This window comes from Vicia villosa, linkage group LG2, assembly GCF_029867415.1.
Source record: "Vicia villosa cultivar HV-30 ecotype Madison, WI linkage group LG2, Vvil1.0, whole genome shotgun sequence".
In the NCBI taxonomy this organism is placed as follows: Eukaryota; Viridiplantae; Streptophyta; class Magnoliopsida; order Fabales; family Fabaceae; genus Vicia; species Vicia villosa.
The window spans coordinates 186365696-186388967 of record NC_081181.1 but is presented as its reverse complement, the minus strand read 5'-3'; the positions used below and the strand labels follow the sequence as shown (position 1 = coordinate 186388967).

General features: G+C 34.9%; 1 protein-coding gene across 1 annotated transcript; it reads right to left on the bottom strand.

Annotated features, from left to right (window-relative positions):
* Window positions 1-18022: 18022 nt before the first annotated feature.
* Window positions 18023-20598, bottom strand: LOC131653263 (uncharacterized). Its single transcript, XM_058923356.1, has 3 exons — window positions 18788-20598; window positions 18585-18703; window positions 18023-18500 (listed from the first exon to the last, which is right to left on the bottom strand). The coding sequence occupies exons 1-3, from the start codon at window positions 19344-19346 to the stop codon at window positions 18141-18143; spliced, it is 1038 nt and encodes a 345-aa protein (XP_058779339.1). The 5' UTR covers window positions 19347-20598; the 3' UTR covers window positions 18023-18140.
* Between the last annotated feature and the right edge of the window lie 2674 nt (window positions 20599-23272).

Here is a 23272-nt window from a genome sequence, read left to right as displayed (position 1 = left end):
ACACCCACAAGTGATTCGATTTGCTTTACGCACGAACTAAACTTGTTCAGTTCAATTCTTCATAAATACCTATGGATTTATCACAATTTGCATTGGTTTGGAGACTAAATCACTTCTATTAACACATGAATTTACCATTAATTTACTCCTAACAAACTCTCCCCAACTTAGAGTTTTGTTTGTCCCTAAACAAAATTACTTACCTCCAGCTAAATTTACCGACAATCAAGCAACAAGTTTTTCAAAAAGGTTTTCTCAAGTGGTTCAATCCAATAACTAAGTCAAATACTCCTCTTCTTCCTGCAAACTCAGAATATACACATGAAACAAACTTTGAAAGCAAATTACATCCAGAAGTTCAAGACACTACACAATTGTAATTGAATCAGCACTAATCACTCTCATCAAAAAGTATGATGAATAAAAGAGGGGTTAAACACTCATCCAAACAATTAAATCAACAAAGATCCATATCATACGTTCACCAAATTGCTCGCATCAAGTCTTGTGGAATCTGAGAATCAGAAGGTCTTTCTATGGTTGTAATGTGGTTTAGATTCAAAGAAAAGAAGATAATCAAGGGTTGTTCCTAATATAGGGAAGCATCCAATTCATAACTTATTTCTTTTTCTCTAAAACTCTACTTCCTCCATCTTTTTTCATTCATTCGTAGCTTGATTCTTCTTTTTCACTTTTTTTTTCCAACAATCTTTATATTCAAACGTTGTTACTTCTCTTTTTTTTTTTCAAGCTACGACTTCTTTTATCTTTCACCGATTACCATAAGTACTTACTCTTCTTTTAAATGTGACTCTCCCCAACTTGGAGATCAACCTGTATTCAGATTATATGAATGCTCCTCTACTTTCTAAAAATGTCAAAGAGAAAACACATCACCAAATTTTATGGTTGATGGTCCAGAACAAAACTTTTTATTGAGATCAAAACTCACCAGATATTTTCCTTGGTGTATATTACAATGCTTATCTTGACCTCAGGCTCAAAGAATGGTTAGCAAAGGATCACACTCTCACAGAAGAAAATAAGTTGTGCATTAGAACAGGCTAAAAGAACTCTCAGATTCAAACAAGTGCCTAAATCACTTCCACAGATTTCCACAGGCGATGCAACAACCGGTTTAGCATGATACGAACAAGTCAAAATAATTGATGGTCTCCTGCATATAGTAAACAATGGAAAGCTTTCCTCACAATGGTTAAGGCTAAACCGATCCAATAAAATAGTGTACCATAAAGAACTTCTGTTAAGTATTTACTAACAACCTAAATTTCATGCACACATTAGGAGTTTGAGTTCAAAAATTCATACCTGCTTTGTCACTTTATTGAAAAAGTAAGTGAACTAAAAAATTTCAAAAAAAAATTCACTTCACTCACTACCACTTTCACGCATGTTGCTCCATTGTTGGTGCTTTGCTTGAGATTCTCATTCTGTTGTGGGACTACTTACTCTAAATCGGGAATAAAAGAAACAATAAACAAAAAAAATTGAAAAATGCAAAAGAGTAGATCCACCCCCAAACGTGAACTAAACATTGACCTCAATGTTTCAGAACAAACCCGGGAGGGTTGACTCACAAAGGGTATTGCCATATCAATTGATTCTTCCTAGCTTTCACAAGAAAGGTCCCCTTTTTATTTCCTGAAATAAAAATAAAAATAAACAAAACAAAATAAAACATTAGAAGTGTGGGTTACCTCCCACAAAGTGCCTCGTTTAACGTCACATAGCTTGACGGTTCATGGTTGAATCATCAACCATTGTCTCTTTTCCTTGGTACTTTTCTTACCAATGTGAAACCCCAAAAGTATTTCATGTTTGCTTGTTTGGTTTCTTCATCCTTAATTCTTACCACTTCAACTCGCGATTTCTCTTCCTTCATTTGTTTTTTCCTCTCCTCAAGAGAGATAACCTCCTTATCCGTAAATTTCTTCGTCGGTGAGAACCTATCCTTGATGAATTTGACAAATTTTGGCTTTATCTCTAAACCTTCTAAAGATGGGATGGTGATTTGTAAACGGCTAAACATTTTCATTGGTTGAAAGCACTGACTCTCCTTCCCTTCTTTATTAGGAACTTGTGGAGGAGGTAATTCCAATGAGAGTTGATGCTCATTTGCATTACTACTCTTCTTCAACTCTAAGTCCACCATCTTCTCTTTTGAAAAAGTTTCAACTTTTGAAGTTTCTAACTCATTCACAACTTCTTTGATTATATCCTCCTTTTTTGTTCCTTCGACTAACACATCATCTACTTTTTTAGGAGGTCTTGGATAAGGTAGCTTCATTGAGGGCTCATACTCAACTTCTATATTTTTCTTGATGTTTAAATGCTCTATATTATCCTTTTCAACAATATCTTCTTTGTCATCAACTTCCTCATCAATCACTTTTACACTCCTTATAGAGGTCGCATTGCAGGTTTCTACACACGTCATAGGATTTTGAAAAGTTGAAGCCTGACTTACATTTTGCTCGGTGAAGAATTTGGTAAATTGAACATCTTGCGTTTCCCGGTTTTGTTGAATGGATAAAGAGAATTGCATGAATTGATTCATGGTTTCCTCTAACTCCGAGGGTCCACTTTGATAACCTTGATTATAGTGTGAAGGCCCGTGTTGTTGATTTGTCATTGACATTTGTATGAACTGATTCATGGTCTCTTCCAACTTAGATTGTCCTCCTTGTTATTGTGGCGACGGTTGAGTGTAAGGTTGAAAGGCTTGTTGTTGATATTCATGGTTAGTCATATGATACTCTATCGTATCTTCCGGTGTGCCCCATCTGCTATCATAAAACTCACTAACTTGAGGTGTGAACTGTGACACACTTTGAAGGAGATACTCCATTTGTTGAAATAGGATCTCGTTTTGAGCATGAATCGCAGCATTTATATTTGGGTCGAACATGTCGACAAAGAAAATTCTACAAAACTAGCAAACAAGTGAAATAACAGGATAAAAAATAATAATAATAAAAATAAAATTAAAAGAAATAAAAATTAAAATTAAAAGATTATTGAAATAACAAAATCTAAAATAAACTAACTAACTAAAATTCTAAAATAAAGGAACTAAACTAAAAATCTAAAATAAAGGAATTAAACTAAAATTCTAAAATAAAGGGACTAAACTAAAATTCTAAAATTAAGTAACTAAACAAACAAAATCTAAAATTAAGTAAATAAACAAAAAAATCTAAAATTAAGTAAATAACTCAAAATAATACGACTATTGCAATGCGTGCAATATTGACACCAATCCCCGGCAACGGCGCCAATTTGTTGAAAGTATTTGTGGGTAAATATTTTCTGTAATATATCGTATCCACAGGGATTGGTTAATATCACTGCCGTTCTATAGTTGTTTATTTTGAGTTAGGAAATTTGGTTTGGTTTGTTTTATACTTCTAATAATATCAAAAGCAAATAATAAAATAAAAGTAAGTAAAGGACTTTGTGTTAACAAATAAAGAAAGATGTTGAGCCTTTAGGGTTCATCAACCTAATCCTATACAATTATCAATTAATTCCCAATAGAACAATCCTTTGAATCATTATCTTCACTTATCCTTAAATAAGATTCCATGTCTGCAAATCAAATTAGATAACTTTTACCGGTATGAGATTCGATCTCTCCAAATATCAATAACGATAATAGTAATTAAGCACGATAATTATGAAAACCCAATTACAATTCCATCTCTGCAAATTGCAATTGAATCAATATAGTAACCTAGGGCAAAAGTTAAATCCTCTCTTTCGATCGAAGATTCAACAATGATGTAAATTAAAAACAAGGTTTCTTATTGATAATGAATTCAAACAATTGTTCACAGGAATTAATCAATGGTAATGTATAATCATAGGTTAACTACTACCTTAGACTCAACAAGAGGGATTTAGCTCTCCATAGACATGAAGAACACACAAGAATTAATAGAAGGATTCATCTTCATCAATGGAATGTCTTTGATTGGTAAAGAATTGGCCTTCAATTGTTATTCTTGGCTGCAATCTCAGAATGCTCTCCTAATTTCGCTCTTCACAAAGTTCTCTAACCACCCTTTTCTCTTGGAAGCTAGGGCTTTTAAACAGAATTTTTGGGCTTTTAACGCCGAGGCCGCGGCGCGGCAACGGGCTGGCGCGGCGCGCTTCAAAACAGAGATGTTTCCGCGGCGCGCTCTAGGACTCTCGCGGCGCGCTCTTTGCAATTTCCATCCTTTTCTTCTGCCTTTGAGACTTCCAGCTCTCTTTCCTCCTCATGTTCTTCTCAAGCTTCAATTCAGCTCTAAACCTGCAACAATAACACCCACAAGTGATTCGATTTGCTTTACGCACGAACTAAACTTGTTCAGTTCAATTCTTCATAAAAACCTATGGATTTATCACAATTTGCATTGGTTTGGAGACTAAATCACTTCTATTAACACATGAATTTACCATTAATTTACTCCTAACAAACTCTCCCCAACTTAGAGTTTTGTTTGTCCCTAAACAAAATTACTTACCTCCAGCTAAATTTACCGACAATCAAGCAACAAGTTTTTCAAAAAGGTTTTCTCAAGTGGTTCAATCCAATAACTAAGTCAAATACTCCTCTTCTTCCTGCAAACTCAGAATATACACATGAAACAAACTTTGAAAGCAAATTACATCCAGAAGTTCAAGACACTACACAATTGTAATTGAATCAGCACTAATCACTCTCATCAAAAAGTATGATGAATAAAAGAGGGGTTAAACACTCATCCAAACAATTAAATCTGGAATCTGAGAATCAGAAGGTCTTTCTATGGTTGTAATGTGGTTTAGATTCAAAGAAAAGAAGATAATCAAGGGTTGTTCCTAATATAGGGAAGCATCCAATTCATAACTTATTTCTTTTTCTCTAAAACTCTACTTCCTCCATCTTTTTTCATTCATTCGTAGCTTGATTCTTCTTTTTCACTTTTTTTTTCCAACAATCTTTATATTCAAACGTTGTTACTTCTCTTTTTTTTTTTTTCAAGCTACGACTTCTTTTATCTTTCACCGATTACCATAAGTACTTACTATTCTTTTAAATGTGATTCTCCCCAACTTGGAGATCAACCTGTATTCAGATTATATGAATGCTCCTCTACTTTCTAAAAAGGTCAAAGAGAAAACACATCACCAAATTTTATGGTTGATGGTCCAGAACAAAACTTTTTATTGAGATCAAAACTCACCAGATATTTTCCTTGGTGTATATTACAATGCTTATCTTGACCTCAGGCTCAAAGAATGGTTAGCAAAGGATCACACTCTCACAGAAGAAAATAAGTTGTGCATTAGAACAGGCTAAAAGAACTCTCAGATTCAAACAAGTGCCTAAATCACTTCCACAGATTTCCACAGGCGATGCAACAACCGGTTTAGCATGATACGAACAAGTCAAAATAATTGATGGTCTCCTGCATATAGTAAACAATGGAAAGCTTTCCTCACAATGGTTAAGGCTAAACCGATCCAATAAAATAGTGTACCATAAAGAACTTCTGTTAAGTATTTACTAACAACCTAAATTTCATGCACACATTAGGAGTTTGAGTTCAAAAATTCATACCTGCTTTGTCACTTTATTGAAAAAGTAAGTGAACTAAAAAATTTCAAAAAAAAATTCACTTCACTCACTACCACTTTCACGCATGTTGCTCCATTGTTGGTGCTTTGCTTGAGATTCTCATTCTGTTGTGGGACTACTTACTCTAAATCGGGAATAAAAGAAACAATAAACAAAAAAAATTGAAAAATGCAAAAGAGTAGATCCACCCCCAAACGTGAACTAAACATTGACCTCAATGTTTCAGAACAAACCCGGGAGGGTTGACTCACAAAGGGTATTGCCATATCAATTGATTCTTCCTAGCTTTCACAAGAAAGGTCCCCTTTTTATTTCCTGAAATAAAAATAAAAATAAACAAAACAAAATAAAACATTAGAAGTGTGGGTTACCTCCCACAAAGTGCCTCGTTTAACGTCACATAGCTTGACGGTTCATGGTTGAATCATCAACCATTGTCTCTTTTCCTTGGTACTTTTCTTACCAATGTGAAACCCCAAAAGTATTTCATGTTTGCTTGTTTGGTTTCTTCATCCTTAATTCTTACCACTTCAACTCGCGATTTCTCTTCCTTCATTTGTTTTTTCCTCTCCTCAAGAGAGATAACCTCCTTATCCGTAAATTTCTTCGTCGGTGAGAACCTATCCTTGATGAATTTGACAAATTTTGGCTTTATCTCTAAACCTTCTAAAGATGGGATGGTGATTTGTAAACGGCTAAACATTTTCATTGGTTGAAAGCACTGACTCTCCTTCCCTTCTTTATTAGGAACTTGTGGAGGAGGTAATTCCAATGAGAGTTGATGCTCATTTGCATTACTACTCTTCTTCAACTCTAAGTCCACCATCTTCTCTTTTGAAAAAGTTTCAACTTTTGAAGTTTCTAACTCATTCACAACTTCTTTGATTATATCCTCCTTTTTTGTTCCTTCGACTAACACATCATCTACTTTTTTAGGAGGTCTTGGATAAGGTAGCTTCATTGAGGGCTCATACTCAACTTCTATATTTTTCTTGATGTTTAAATGCTCTATATTATCCTTTTCAACAATATCTTCTTTGTCATCAACTTCCTCATCAATCACTTTTACACTCCTTATAGAGGTCGCATTGCAGGTTTCTACACACGTCATAGGATTTTGAAAAGTTGAAGCCTGACTTACATTTTGCTCGGTGAAGAATTTGGTAAATTGAACATCTTGCGTTTCCCGGTTTTGTTGAATGGATAAAGAGAATTGCATGAATTGATTCATGGTTTCCTCTAACTCCGAGGGTCCACTTTGATAACCTTGATTATAGTGTGAAGGCCCGTGTTGTTGATTTGTCATTGACATTTGTATGAACTGATTCATGGTCTCTTCCAACTTAGATTGTCCTCCTTGTTATTGTGGCGACGGTTGAGTGTAAGGTTGAAAGGCTTGTTGTTGATATTCATGGTTAGTCATATGATACTCTATCGTATCTTCCGGTGTGCCCCATCTGCTATCATAAAACTCACTAACTTGAGGTGTGAACTGTGACACACTTTGAAGGAGATACTCCATTTGTTGAAATAGGATCTCGTTTTGAGCATGAATCGCAGCATTTATATTTGGGTCGAACATGTCGACAAAGAAAATTCTACAAAACTAGCAAACAAGTGAAATAACAGGATAAAAAATAATAATAATAAAAATAAAATTAAAAGAAATAAAAATTAAAATTAAAAGATTATTGAAATAACAAAATCTAAAATAAACTAACTAACTAAAATTCTAAAATAAAGGAACTAAACTAAAAATCTAAAATAAAGGAATTAAACTAAAATTCTAAAATAAAGGGACTAAACTAAAATTCTAAAATTAAGTAACTAAACAAACAAAATCTAAAATTAAGTAAATAAACAAAAAAATCTAAAATTAAGTAAATAACTCAAAATAATACGACTATTGCAATGCGTGCAATATTGACACCAATCCCCGGCAACGGCGCCAATTTGTTGAAAGTATTTGTGGGTAAATATTTTCTGTAATATATCGTATCCACAGGGATTGGTTAATATCACTGCCGTTCTATAGTTGTTTATTTTGAGTTAGGAAATTTGGTTTGGTTTGTTTTATACTTCTAATAATATCAAAAGCAAATAATAAAATAAAAGTAAGTAAAGGACTTTGTGTTAACAAATAAAGAAAGATGTTGAGCCTTTAGGGTTCATCAACCTAATCCTATACAATTATCAATTAATTCCCAATAGAACAATCCTTTGAATCATTATCTTCACTTATCCTTAAATAAGATTCCATGTCTGCAAATCAAATTAGATAACTTTTACCGGTATGAGATTCGATCTCTCCAAATATCAATAACGATAATAGTAATTAAGCACGATAATTATGAAAACCCAATTACAATTCCATCTCTGCAAATTGCAATTGAATCAATATAGTAACCTAGGGCAAAAGTTAAATCCTCTCTTTCGATCGAAGATTCAACAATGATGTAAATTAAAAACAAGGTTTCTTATTGATAATGAATTCAAACAATTGTTCACAGGAATTAATCAATGGTAATGTATAATCATAGGTTAACTACTACCTTAGACTCAACAAGAGGGATTTAGCTCTCCATAGACATGAAGAACACACAAGAATTAATAGAAGGATTCATCTTCATCAATGGAATGTCTTCGATTGGTAAAGAATTGGCCTTCAATTGTTATTCTTGGCTGCAATCTCAGAATGCTCTCCTAATTTCGCTCTTCACAAAGTTCTCTAACCACCCTTTTCTCTTGGAAGCTAGGGCTTTTAAACAGAATTTTTGGGCTTTTAACGCCGAGGCCGCGGCGCGGCAACGGGCTGGCGCGGCGCGCTTCAAAACAGAGATGTTTCCGCGGCGCGCTCTAGGACTCTCGCGGCGCGCTCTTTGCAATTTCCATCCTTTTCTTCTGCCTTTGAGACTTCCAGCTCTCTTTCCTCCTCATGTTCTTCTCAAGCTTCAATTCAGCTCTAAACCTGCAACAATAACACCCACAAGTGATTCGATTTGCTTTACGCACGAACTAAACTTGTTCAGTTCAATTCTTCATAAAAACCTATGGATTTATCACAATTTGCATTGGTTTGGAGACTAAATCACTTCTATTAACACATGAATTTACCATTAATTTACTCCTAACAAACTCTCCCCAACTTAGAGTTTTGTTTGTCCCTAAACAAAATTACTTACCTCCAGCTAAATTTACCGACAATCAAGCAACAAGTTTTTCAAAAAGGTTTTCTCAAGTGGTTCAATCCAATAACTAAGTCAAATACTCCTCTTCTTCCTGCAAACTCAGAATATACACATGAAACAAACTTTGAAAGCAAATTACATCCAGAAGTTCAAGACACTACACAATTGTAATTGAATCAGCACTAATCACTCTCATCAAAAAGTATGATGAATAAAAGAGGGGTTAAACACTCATCCAAACAATTAAATCTGGAATCTGAGAATCAGAAGGTCTTTCTATGGTTGTAATGTGGTTTAGATTCAAAGAAAAGAAGATAATCAAGGGTTGTTCCTAATATAGGGAAGCATCCAATTCATAACTTATTTCTTTTTCTCTAAAACTCTACTTCCTCCATCTTTTTTCATTCATTCGTAGCTTGATTCTTCTTTTTCACTTTTTTTTTCCAACAATCTTTATATTCAAACGTTGTTACTTCTCTTTTTTTTTTTTTCAAGCTACGACTTCTTTTATCTTTCACCGATTACCATAAGTACTTACTCTTCTTTTAAATGTGATTCTCCCCAACTTGGAGATCAACCTGTATTCAGATTATATGAATGCTCCTCTACTTTCTAAAAAGGTCAAAGAGAAAACACATCACCAAATTTTATGGTTGATGGTCCAGAACAAAACTTTTTATTGAGATCAAAACTCACCAGATATTTTCCTTGGTGTATATTACAATGCTTATCTTGACCTCAGGCTCAAAGAATGGTTAGCAAAGGATCACACTCTCACAGAAGAAAATAAGTTGTGCATTAGAACAGGCTAAAAGAACTCTCAGATTCAAACAAGTGCCTAAATCACTTCCACAGATTTCCACAGGCGATGCAACAACCGGTTTAGCATGATACGAACAAGTCAAAATAATTGATGGTCTCCTGCATATAGTAAACAATGGAAAGCTTTCCTCACAATGGTTAAGGCTAAACCGATCCAATAAAATAGTGTACCATAAAGAACTTCTGTTAAGTATTTACTAACAACCTAAATTTCATGCACACATTAGGAGTTTGAGTTCAAAAATTCATACCTGCTTTGTCACTTTATTGAAAAAGTAAGTGAACTAAAAAATTTCAAAAAAAAATTCACTTCACTCACTACCACTTTCACGCATGTTGCTCCATTGTTGGTGCTTTGCTTGAGATTCTCATTCTGTTGTGGGACTACTTACTCTAAATCGGGAATAAAAGAAACAATAAACAAAAAAAATTGAAAAATGCAAAAGAGTAGATCCACCCCCAAACGTGAACTAAACATTGACCTCAATGTTTCAGAACAAACCCGGGAGGGTTGACTCACAAAGGGTATTGCCATATCAATTGATTCTTCCTAGCTTTCACAAGAAAGGTCCCCTTTTTATTTCCTGAAATAAAAATAAAAATAAACAAAACAAAATAAAACATTAGAAGTGTGGGTTACCTCCCACAAAGTGCCTCGTTTAACGTCACATAGCTTGACGGTTCATGGTTGAATCATCAACCATTGTCTCTTTTCCTTGGTACTTTTCTTACCAATGTGAAACCCCAAAAGTATTTCATGTTTGCTTGTTTGGTTTCTTCATCCTTAATTCTTACCACTTCAACTCGCGATTTCTCTTCCTTCATTTGTTTTTTCCTCTCCTCAAGAGAGATAACCTCCTTATCCGTAAATTTCTTCGTCGGTGAGAACCTATCCTTGATGAATTTGACAAATTTTGGCTTTATCTCTAAACCTTCTAAAGATGGGATGGTGATTTGTAAACGGCTAAACATTTTCATTGGTTGAAAGCACTGACTCTCCTTCCCTTCTTTATTAGGAACTTGTGGAGGAGGTAATTCCAATGAGAGTTGATGCTCATTTGCATTACTACTCTTCTTCAACTCTAAGTCCACCATCTTCTCTTTTGAAAAAGTTTCAACTTTTGAAGTTTCTAACTCATTCACAACTTCTTTGATTATATCCTCCTTTTTTGTTCCTTCGACTAACACATCATCTACTTTTTTAGGAGGTCTTGGATAAGGTAGCTTCATTGAGGGCTCATACTCAACTTCTATATTTTTCTTGATGTTTAAATGCTCTATATTATCCTTTTCAACAATATCTTCTTTGTCATCAACTTCCTCATCAATCACTTTTACACTCCTTATAGAGGTCGCATTGCAGGTTTCTACACACGTCATAGGATTTTGAAAAGTTGAAGCCTGACTTACATTTTGCTCGGTGAAGAATTTGGTAAATTGAACATCTTGCGTTTCCCGGTTTTGTTGAATGGATAAAGAGAATTGCATGAATTGATTCATGGTTTCCTCTAACTCCGAGGGTCCACTTTGATAACCTTGATTATAGTGTGAAGGCCCGTGTTGTTGATTTGTCATTGACATTTGTATGAACTGATTCATGGTCTCTTCCAACTTAGATTGTCCTCCTTGTTGTTGTGGCGACGGTTGAGTGTAAGGTTGAAAGGCTTGTTGTTGATATTCATGGTTAGCCATATGATACTCTATCGTATCTTCCGGTGTGCCCCATCTGCTATCATAAAACTCACTAACTTGAGGTGTGAACTGTGACACACTTTGAAGGAGATACTCCATTTGTTGAAATAGGATCTCGTTTTGAGCATGAATCGCAGCATTTATATTTGGGTCGAACATGTCGACAAAGAAAATTCTACAAAACTAGCAAACAAGTGAAATAACAGGATAAAAAATAATAATAATAAAAATAAAATTAAAAGAAATAAAAATTAAAATTAAAAGAGTATTGAAATAACAAAATCTAAAATAAACTAACTAACTAAAATTCTAAAATAAAGGAACTAAACTAAAAATCTAAAATAAAGGAATTAAACTAAAATTCTAAAATAAAGGGACTAAACTAAAATTCTAAAATTAAGTAACTAAACAAACAAAATCTAAAATTAAGTAAATAAACAAAAAAATCTAAAATTAAGTAAATAACTCAAAATAATACGACTATTGCAATGCGTGCAATATTGACACCAATCCCCGGCAACGGCGCCAATTTGTTGAAAGTATTTGTGGGTAAATATTTTCTGTAATATATCGTATCCACAGGGATTGGTTAATATCACTGCCGTTCTATAGTTGTTTATTTTGAGTTAGGAAATTTGGTTTGGTTTGTTTTATACTTCTAATAATATCAAAAGCAAATAATAAAATAAAAGTAAGTAAAGGACTTTGTGTTAACAAATAAAGAAAGATGTTGAGCCTTTAGGGTTCATCAACCTAATCCTATACAATTATCAATTAATTCCCAATAGAACAATCCTTTGAATCATTATCTTCACTTATCCTCAAATAAGATTCCATGTCTGCAAATCAAATTAGATAACTTTTACCGGTATGAGATTCGATCTCTCCAAATATCAATAACGATAATAGTAATTAAGCACGATAATTATGAAAACCCAATTACAATTCCATCTCTGCAAATTGCAATTGAATCAATATAGTAACCTAGGGCAAAAGTTAAATCCTCTCTTTCGATCGAAGATTCAACAATGATGTAAATTAAAAACAAGGTTTCTTATTGATAATGAATTCAAACAATTGTTCACAGGAATTAATCAATGGTAATGTATAATCATAGGTTAACTACTACCTTAGACTCAACAAGAGGGATTTAGCTCTCCATAGACATGAAGAACACACAAGAATTAATAGAAGGATTCATCTTCATCAATGGAATGTCTTCGATTGGTAAAGAATTGGCCTTCAATTGTTATTCTTGGCTGCAATCTCAGAATGCTCTCCTAATTTCGCTCTTCACAAAGTTCTCTAACCACCCTTTTCTCTTGGAAGCTAGGGCTTTTAAACAGAATTTTTGGGCTTTTAACACCGAGGCCGCGGCGCGGCAACGGGCTGGCGCGGCGCGCTTCAAAACAGAGATGTTTCCGCGGCGCGCTCTAGGACTCTCGCGGCGCGCTCTTTGCAATTTCCATCCTTTTCTTCTGCCTTTGAGACTTCCAGCTCTCTTTCCTCCTCATGTTCTTCTCAAGCTTCAATTCAGCTCTAAACCTGCAACAATAACACCCACAAGTGATTCGATTTGCTTTACGCACGAACTAAACTTGTTCAGTTCAATTCTTCATAAAAACCTATGGATTTATCACAATTTGCATTGGTTTGGAGACTAAATCACTTCTATTAACACATGAATTTACCATTAATTTACTCCTAACCAAATCATTGAGGAAGACCTTGGAATTATGCAAGACATTATAGGTCATTTTTAAGCTCTATGCTTAGAGATTTTTCTAAGTACAAAAATCAGTGTGTTTTTCCCAACTTTGAAGAGACAAAACTCTCAACTCATATTACCAAATCAATACTTTCTTTGCACATTGTAAATCTTGAGGGAAAATTTTCCAAATGCAAAAATAATCATGCCATAAAGTCCCCTACATTGTGAGTTATGCATTGACGAACAAGGGACCTTAGAACTGAAAAATCCACCATGATCAATTTGCAAATTCATTTGAAACTTGATTAATTGGATTATTTAAGGTTCAATTTTGATCTAGACATGTTTAGAAACCTTCCAGAAGGTGATTAGAACCATGAAACGCAAGTTTTAGTTGAGTTTTGATGGATTGCAAGTCACACTTCTCATACCTTCGACCTTCACACAAATTCATTCCAATTTTCATCATTTCACACGCTTAAACATTCCATCAACTTACTTATGAATAGAGGATCATTCTCCTCCCATTCCTTAAGCTTTTAATAGTAAAAACACCTATGCTAAGATCCCATTCGAACTCTTAAGCTTGAAACTCCTTTTTTCATTTCCACGCCTCAAACACTTAAATTATCAATTCAGTTAGCTTCCTTGACCTTCATTTAAGCTAACCAGACCATTAGCAAGTCAAATCGTGCCTCCATTGAAGCTCACCAAGTCAAGTTTCAGAGTAGATTTTCTCTACTCCATTCAGGTAAGAATCTCCACCAATTCAACTCAAACTTATGGCTAACATGAAGCTCCTGACTCACTAATACTCATTGCATAGTGTAACACGGTGGGAGAACTCACTTTTGTTTTATTTCGCAAACAAATGTTGCAGTGAGCAAGAGTCACCACTGACTTTTATTTTATCCAATTAGGAAATGTAAAAAGAGCAGGAAAGACCTTTTTGAAAGAGATTGAGTTCGGGGGGTAGGTTATACAAAGGGAAAGTGTAAGCACCCTTTGTATCCATGTTTATCCATGGGCTCTTAATTGCTTAGCTCACTTTTAAATTGTTTGATTTGTTTGAAAGAGTGTAGTGTGTGTTTAGAAAAGAAGGTGCCAAAAGGCAAAGCTTCGTAATTATCCTTGTGTCAGTCCTCAAGAATATTTACGAAGTGTTTTTAAAGTTTTGTTTAATTTGAACTTGTGGTGTGAAAAGCATTTTTATTTGAGCAAGCAATTAAGCGCAGTCTACCCTAATTGTTTGGTCTTTCTTGTTCTTTTTCTTTCGTTGAGGGAAAGAGACTATCCATACCAATTGTTGGGTTGGTAGTCCTTTCATTGGATGTAATGGCCGTCAAAGGGTCATCGGATGGTCATAGAAGGCAACATGTAAGGATACCTTAGTATTTGAATGGACTATCATCACTTAATTGAAGCATCATTTAGGGATAAGATCATTTTAATCGTAGGCAACTCGAAGGGTCTATGATCTTTTATGATGATTTTTTTCGTAGGCAGCTTTTGCTAAGGTATCCCTACGCTCGAGGAACTTGACCATATAATCGAAGGACAATGAAGAGAGGGTTACCCTAAAGGTGAGTGTGTGAAGAGTGTTTTGATTCAGATATTTAGTCATGGAGTTAGTGATCTATGTTCATTTGTTATCTTGCCATACAATCCTATTAAACATTCATCTATGCAGTTTATATGGTGCCGAAAATTAAAGTGCGGAAATGTAAAGTCCTACGCTATTACATGGCTTCGGGGAGGAGATTACAAATGTTCAAACGGAGATGAAAAATTATTACAACAACCGAATAAAAATAAAATGATTAAGTGTGCAAAATTAAATAACTTGTAAATATCCATGAAGATAATCGAAAAGTCTCAAGTGTAGTACCTCGCAAACAAAAACAAAATGTTAGTAACAATGAATAAGACAATGGATGGGAAAAAAATGACAAAATATGAACAAATATGAATCAAAAACTATTTGAAAGAAATTTAACATTTAATATTAGAATTAAGTTCTAAAAAGTAAAATTAAAATTAATTTTTAATTTGTATTTTTAATTATGATAAGCAATGCACTAAACTAAGGTTAATGCAAAAGCCAACCTAAACTAAATCTCCAAACTATAATATATAGCTAAATCAAATAAATAAAACCTTATTTACTAAATAAAATAGTTACATGGTAGTTACTCCAGAAAATCAACCAAAATAAAATGAAAATTAAAGAGGGTGAAGTTAGAAACCAAGGGGAAGATAATAGAAGTGGAGAAATAAAACCTAATAGCCCAAATTAATCAAATTCTAGTTCACTAAAAAATTAACTAATTAAATATTTAACTAAATTAATTAATTAATTAATTAAAAAAAGAAAGAAAAAAAAGAAATGAGCATATGGAAACGCCTCCCCATGTTTACGCTTCCAGTAACCATTTTTTTACTCATATGAATCCTACTTGAGACCTTGATTCACTCATCTTCCTTAAGAGATCCATAACCCTAATTTAGAAGGCCTTTAATTAGGAGAGTGTGCACTTAGTCCAACCTTAAGCCTTTGATGCTTGAATGAGCTTAACAGTAAAAATATGATGGGAAAAATTTGGGGTATGCCAGCATGCCTTAAAACCTAGGCATCTTGAAATGACCTATAATGCTCTTCTTTATTTCATGGTCTTCCATTCAAAACTTGTTCTTGATCTCCAAATATGAATTGAATTAGACTCACTCAAGATTACTATGCAAAAAGAATGGGCTCAAAATGATAAAAATAATGAGCAAGTTATGATCTTTTGAAGTGGATACATAATTCCTTGAACTTTCAAAGGGTGGCCTATAATTTCTTCTCACTTTTGATGACTTTCTTCACAAGATTTCCTCTTGACTTGTGAATAGAAGTTGTTGATGATGTCAAGGAGAATAATTTGCATAATGAAGCACTCAAAAATGTTAAAAATTAAGGGAGTTATGCCTTTGTAATCATAGAATCAAGAACTTGTCAAATTAGGCCAAACCTCTTGAATTAAATTTAAATCTCTTGAACTTTCCTTGCACTATAAGACATGAGGAGGTACATAAGACCTTGAAATGATACTATCTTGAAGAATACTTGATTGTGAGGCTCATGGATTGATGAAACTTGTTGAAGAAGACATGGAAATAAACACATGAATCTATGGAGTTTCTTGATGAACCAAGCCACATAATCTTGAGATGAACTTGATCAAATGAAGTAGAGAGATGCTTAAAACATGACACTTAATGATAATAATATATTCCTTAAGGTTTAAGTCATTTATCTTCCATGGATGATCAATTGATTGAGGGTCGATCCTCAAAAACCTAGCCATAGGAGAGAGTATGATAGCACTTGGTTCAACCACCTACAATACACAAAGCTTTGAAAGACAAAGATATATTTTTTGTATTTTGGTTAGTATGACATAAAAAATAAGTATTCATAAATTAAACAATCATGGGTTCTTGGTGATTCCCCTAAAGATGAGGTGAGCACAAAGCTAAAAACCAAACTCAAGATTGTGTGATCTTTTTCTTTTTTGATGGGAGATTGTGTGATCTTGACTAATGATTGAAATGCAAATGATTGGGGAATATTAGGGTAAAAATTAGGGTATGCCAAGTAGTTGATTTAATTACTGCGTGGTTATGTAAAATGTCATGTATGTTTGTGGAAGTGCATTGCTCGTGATGCGATAATGTGATGGTTTGGCATGGTTGCACTATGAAAGTGAATTGTATGTGGATAATTCATGAATATATGTATGTGAAATTATGTGGTAATTCAATTGTGATGAATTATGGAATATATGCATGGATGTTAATGTAACACCCCAAAATCTACCCAACATTTATATAATAAAATCAGAGTAAATTTCAAATTTTCTACAACTTTGGAATATTACAATTCCAATTAACACAAAATCTGTCATTTGCATATTTGCAAGAATGATACATTGCACACATGAAATCATATTATAAATCACAACTTGTATAGCCTCAAACTCAAATAAACTTTTAATTAAAATACTCGCAGCGGATTATTCAACGTAACTTCAAGTATCAACATAAACTTCGAACATCATAGCATCTTTTTAAAATAGACAACTTAAATCAAAACAACTTCTCAAGATAACAAATTGAGTTCAACTTTAAAGGAAATAACAACATAATTCAAAACAAGCGTTCGTTTCCCCCCGAGTGCTACGTATCAGAGCGACGACACCCAAAAGCTACTAAATCTTTACTCCTTGTTACCTACATGTTACCAATATAAAGGCAACGGCAAAAAACAAAGAAAGTGTGAGATATCGAAAAGTATAAGCAAAAAAGTATGATAATTTATATATTAGACATAGATTCATACAATGTTCACCACGTTCAGAAACAACGACAATACAATAATCAACCAAGCAACATAGCAATAACAACGACTTCGAAATGCAACTCATCATGAAACTCGACTATGTAAATGCATGTGGATCCATCGGAGCAAAACTCCCAACTTAATCATATGCCTGGTTATCGAGGCATTTCAACAACTTAAAGAGGGTGCCATCAAGGCCAACTTAATCAATTCCATCAAGGCCAACTTAATCAAAGCAATGTTATGCGACAACATGAACGCCATCAAATCAATAACATCACAACAAAATCAGAGTTGTTAATCCCGGATAGCGGAGCGGAGCGGCCGACCCCCGGGAATGGGAATAGTGGGAATAGCGGCATCCCAGATAGCGGGATAAATTTTTGTATACTAATAATTATATAGAAAATTATAAAACACATCACTCATAAAATATTTATAAAATCTAATGTCAAACAAAGAGCAATGCTTAATAATTCAAAACATAAAGATTCAAAACATATAGATTCAAAACATATAGATTCAAATTCAAACTTAGTACTATGATATGAAAATTCAAGCAAACATAAAAAATCATGTAGCATCATCAAAATATTCCTCAACATCTTCATCTTATTCTTCTTCTTCTTCTTCTTCAACATTTTCCTCCAATTCTTCATCTTCTTCAACATCTTCCTCCGATTCTTCATCTTCAACATCTTCTTCAACCTCTTCAACCTCTTATACCACCACTTGTTGTGCAATTGTTGCTCTTGGTGCAATTGTTGCTCTTGGTGGCCTTGATGTTTGTGGGCGTGCCATTGACCTCCTAGTGTAGATTAAAGGCTCATTAGCCCCACTAGCATCGGCAACTTGAGTCCAAGTTAAATCATGATTTGGATCAACCAATTCTTCACCAACATCTCCTACCTTTTCCATCTCTCCCACCAACCATTCGGTGTGGAAATTAATTTCGCTAAATTCCATAGGATCAATTTTATCTCGAATTTCAAACCTCTCTACCAAAGCTTGATTATACTTGATAAACACCAAGTCTTGCAATTTTTGATGTTCCAATTTATTTCTCTTCTTGGAATGAATCTAAAATACAATAATGTGAAGTATTAATTTAATAATACTTGCATGTACGATACTTTAATATCCTAGTATAAAATTAATACTCACATGCTCAAAGATGCTCCAGTTACGCTCACATCCGGAAGCACTGCAACTCAAACTCAACACTTTAATAGCCAACAATTGCAAATGCGGAGTTTCGGCTCCATAAGACTTCCACCACTCAGCTGCAAGTAATTGTAAAAAATCATTCCATATACATAACACAAAGTATATCACATGTAAAACTTCAAAAAATCATTCCATCTTACTTGGAGCTAATGTCGACCTTTGTCTCATTGCCGCTTTTATACCAAAGAGACCTGAAGCACTCCGGTATTGTGCCAATTCTACTGAAATCAAATCCTCCACATCTTCCTTTTCACTAAGTCTCTCAATGCACCTACGGAGGCCTTTCATCAATCTAGCATCGGACTCAATTTCTGGTTTAGAAAAATAATATTCAGGATTGAGATAGTGACCTGCAGCATGTAGCGGATTATGAAGTTGACACTCCCATCTTTTATCAATGATTTCAAAAACGGCTTTGTACTTGCTTGAATTTAAATTGAAAGCTTTTTCAATCGATTCCTTCGCTACCCCCATTGCGGCATATATGTATCCCATTGCGGGTTTCCTTTCATTGTCAACCATTCTTAACACATCTACAAGAGGCGCCATGCACTTAAGAGTGTAGAGAACATCATTCCAAAATGATACATTAAGAATAGAAGTAGCTGCCCTTTTTCCTTTAGGATCTTTGACACACTTGGAACTTGTCCATTCTTCACAAAGGAACATCTCTCTAAGCTTTCCTCTTAGTTCTTGCATTCTTTGTAGACAAAGGAAGTGGGTAGCAAACCTTGTCACTCCTTGTTTAACCAATTCAACATTGCCGGTAGTCTTTCACCTTTGGAATTTTGCCTATGTCTTCTAACATAAGGTCTATACAATGGGCAGCACATGGAGTCCAAAACAAGTGTTTCCTCCCTTCACACAATATTTTACCCGCCGCTACATAGTTGCTTCCATTATCGGTGATCAATTGGACAACATTTTTTCACCCATTTCCTCAACAAATGTGTCCAACAACTCGGCTAGCTTTTCACCCATCTTTGCATAGTCAGAAGCATCCACACTCTTCACAAACATGGTCCCCGTCGAGCAATTGACCAAGAAATTGATCAATGTTCTACCTTTTCTATCCGTCCAACCATCCGACATAATTGAACAACCGTATTTGTTTCTTTGCACCTCTTGGTTCTTCAACAAACCTTTCGTATATTCCAACTCATTTTTAAGAAGTGAAACCCTAAGTTCATGATAACTTGGCGGCTTAAAATGAGGACCATAGCTCCCAACGGCTTCCAACATCAACTTAAAAGCTCTTGCATTTACTACATTAAAAGCAACTCCACACATATAAAAAAAGCGAACAACATATTGGATGGTTCTTGCCCTCGCTTCTTTATCACAAGCATCATTGATACTTGTGTCCTTAGCCTTCTTATACACCAAATCTAATGGCCCTTTAGTCCTCTTGATGGCTATTGAAGAGGTCTCATTCTCGGCAATCCTCTTTCCGGTTCTAATCCTACTTATTTCATCGATATCAAGGGTATCATCTGCATCTATTTGCACCGCAATTTCTTGTATTCCTTTCTTAATTTTCTCTTATTTCATCGATAAAGGCTCAAAGTTTATTTCATCGATAAAGGCTCAAAGTTTATTTGTTCCCACCCCTCTTCGTGATGATCTTCAGTCCTAAGCTCAGTTAATTCAACTTGTGCATTCAGGTTCCAAGAGACTTTAGGACTTGCACCTTTGATAATGATGATGGTTCACAAGCAAAGAGAACTTTTGAGATGGCAGTCACTTCTTCCTTTTGGTAGTCACAACATTGTGTTGTTCAGGAATTTATTGACTTCTCTTTTTCATTTTTTTTTAACTTTTGCCTGAACTGTCTTTTTTGAGCTTACAGTCAGCGGGATGCCTTGATTTTTGCCTAAGTCATCTTTTTGATTTTGACTTAGCAGGCTTTTCTTTGTATATATGTTTTGTCATCATCCTTTTTTCTTTTTGAAAGATATTGACTGCCTTGCTTAATGATTGGTGAACCATCATTGGCTTTTGATTGATGTCTCCAACACTTCTTTGGTGTGTGTGGATGAATGCTTGTAATTGAAACCTTTGTTGAAAGGTGTACTGAATGATTCTCTTAAAATATAATGCACAGCCAAATTAACTGAGAACTACCCTGCCCCAGGTTATGATCAAGGGTTTTAATTAGTACAAGAAAGAAACTTCTACTTCTTAGGCTCAAAGGGGTTGACGAGGGATTAACATCCTTATATCTCCACTGTTTAGGAATTGAAACAATGTCTGTACATCGTCAGCATAGTCCATTCAAAAGCATACTGTATGAGGTTGCGGTATCGTTTTCGTCATCCTCCCTCAAAAGGCTTACAGCTTAGCAAGAGTTGAATAAACACAAGACATATGCAAAGTAAATATATGATTTAAAATGAGTGACAACGAAATAATTTATTCAAGACAAATATATGCAATGCACTGATGATGATTATTAGAACATATAATGTCTATCATAAGTCAAATGTTTAAACAAACAGAAAAGAAACTTGCAAATGAAAGTAGATCTAATGATCCAAAAGTTCGTCCGTTTTGACATTAATCAGTCTTGTCATGACTAGGCACAGGAGCGGTGATTACCACAGGAGTCTTAGGAAGATTGAACTCAACTTCGCCGACATCGATCATGTCTTGGATCTTATTCTTCAATGTCCAAGAGTTATTGGTGTCATGTCCAGGACTATTAGAGTGATAGGCACACCTTGCATTAGGATTATACTGATGAGACAAAGTGTTAGGATTCCGAGGAGGATCCCTCAAAGTCATTAGCCCTTTCTTCGGCATCTGTTGCAACGCTTCAGCCAAAGTCATGTTGATCTTTGTGAATTGTCTTTTAGGCGCGTTATGCTTACGTTGTGGTTGTGATGCTGATGTGGAGATCGGAGCTTCCCCAACTTGTTGGTTACGCATAGTATTAGCCATGTAAGGCCCCTTAATTGAATTGAAGTCAATGATCTTGTCGTCAATTAAGTCTTGGATCTTATGCTTCAATGGTCCACAATCCTCTGTGTCATGGCCAGGACTATTTGAATGATAAGCACATCTCGCATGGTACTTATACCCAGGAGCAGGATTTGTAGGAATTGAATATGAAGGTAATAAGGTTATCAAGTTTTGGTTGAGCAGTTGTTGCAGAACTTGATACATCGGCATGTGCAACGGAGTGAATGATCGCTTGGGTTTGGATCTCCATTTACCTTGACCATCTTGTTGCCTACGTTGATCCTTCTCCTTCTCGATCAGAAGTGCCTTTAGTTCTTCTTGCCCCTTGGCCAAGTTAAAGATCATCTCTTGGAATTGGTTGTTCTGAGCTTGGAGATTTTTGACAGATTGTTCAAGGTCCATGATGCTGAAATAAACAGCGAGGGAGGATGAGAGACCTATTGTAAGAAACCTATTATGCGATGTTATGAATGCAAATGCAATATTTTCAAGGATCTTTAGGAATTTAGTTAGCAACTTTAGAAAATGATTTGGTTGCGTCTTTGCCTGAAGAACTCCGACTTTCGTCATGGAACATCTTTCTTTGAGAGTCAAGCTCACCATATCGAGTGGGTCATCGCCTCTGATTCGAGATCCTTCTGAATTTGAAAGTATATGGCTAGAGGAAAGTAAATCCTCTTGCCCCTAGATAAGTATTGTGTCTTTGAATTGGAAGGTATGTGGCTAGAGGAAAATAAATCCTCTTGCCCCTTGATTAAGACATCAACCTTTGATAGAGGTACCTGAAATTGTGCGCCCTAAATCCCTAAGATCCTTGAAAGGGTTAGTTAAATCATGTTATGCTTATGATGTTATGATGTCATGATGTTATGCGAATGCAGTTCGTTAGACTTAGTGTGAGATAGTAAGGACAAACAAGTCCTTTTAACAAAACCTGCGAGGAAACGAAGGTTAATGGCAAACACAAACAAGTCACACAAGTCACACAATTTTTTGCTTAAGGCTTGCATGGAGTCTGATCAGGTGTCCTTCCCAAGGGTATTACTATGGATAAGGAGATTTCAGCAACGGGTTCTATAAGTTATCCAGAATTGTCAGCCCTTCTAAAGCACCCTCGGACATGATGCATTCGCACCATGCAATGATGCTTTGAGAAAGGACCTATCTGAATTGTAGCATCGGGTAGCGACTAGTTCTTAACATTTGTCAAGAGTAGTCCCCCCACTACGTTCCTAAAGGCCAGGATGGGTTAAGGGTAACTAAAGGTCCTTGAGCAGGTTCCTTGTAATGAGTCCATAAGTAAGGTTTGAAACCGCAAAAAAAAAAATTTAAACATAAAAATGCATGTCAATATTGCATCTTAATATAATTGGCGGAAATTAAACTTAAGATTTGTAATATGAGTGAAATAAGTAACAGAAAAGCTTTCCAGCTGCTATAGAAAGCAGGTTCCTTGTATATATTGGAAAGACCAAAGAAATCGAAACACACTTCGGTAGGAAAGAAATAACTCCTTTTTGTATGGGAAATGAATAAAGAAAATTCCGAATCTTTCAATGTTGAAGCGAAGGTGGCGTGAAATTGTAGTTGATCTGTTAAATTCTTTTTGATGTTGAGGAAATAACAATGATGCATTGTCAAATTAGTCTTTCTCCTCGTTACAA

Excerpts from the sequence above, each read along its gene's own strand:
- LOC131653263 (XM_058923356.1), bottom strand. The coding sequence starts at position 19,346 with ATGCAAGAACTAAGAGGAAAGCTTAGAGAGATGTTCCTTTGTGAAGAA. Across the intron at positions 18,704-18,787 it reads AAGGTCGACATTAGCTCCAA|CTGAGTGGTGGAAGTCTTAT; the intron begins GTAAGATGGAAT and ends AATTACTTGCAG. Across the intron at positions 18,501-18,584 it reads ACTGGAGCATCTTTGAGCAT|ATTCATTCCAAGAAGAGAAA; the intron begins GTGAGTATTAAT and ends ATTGTATTTTAG.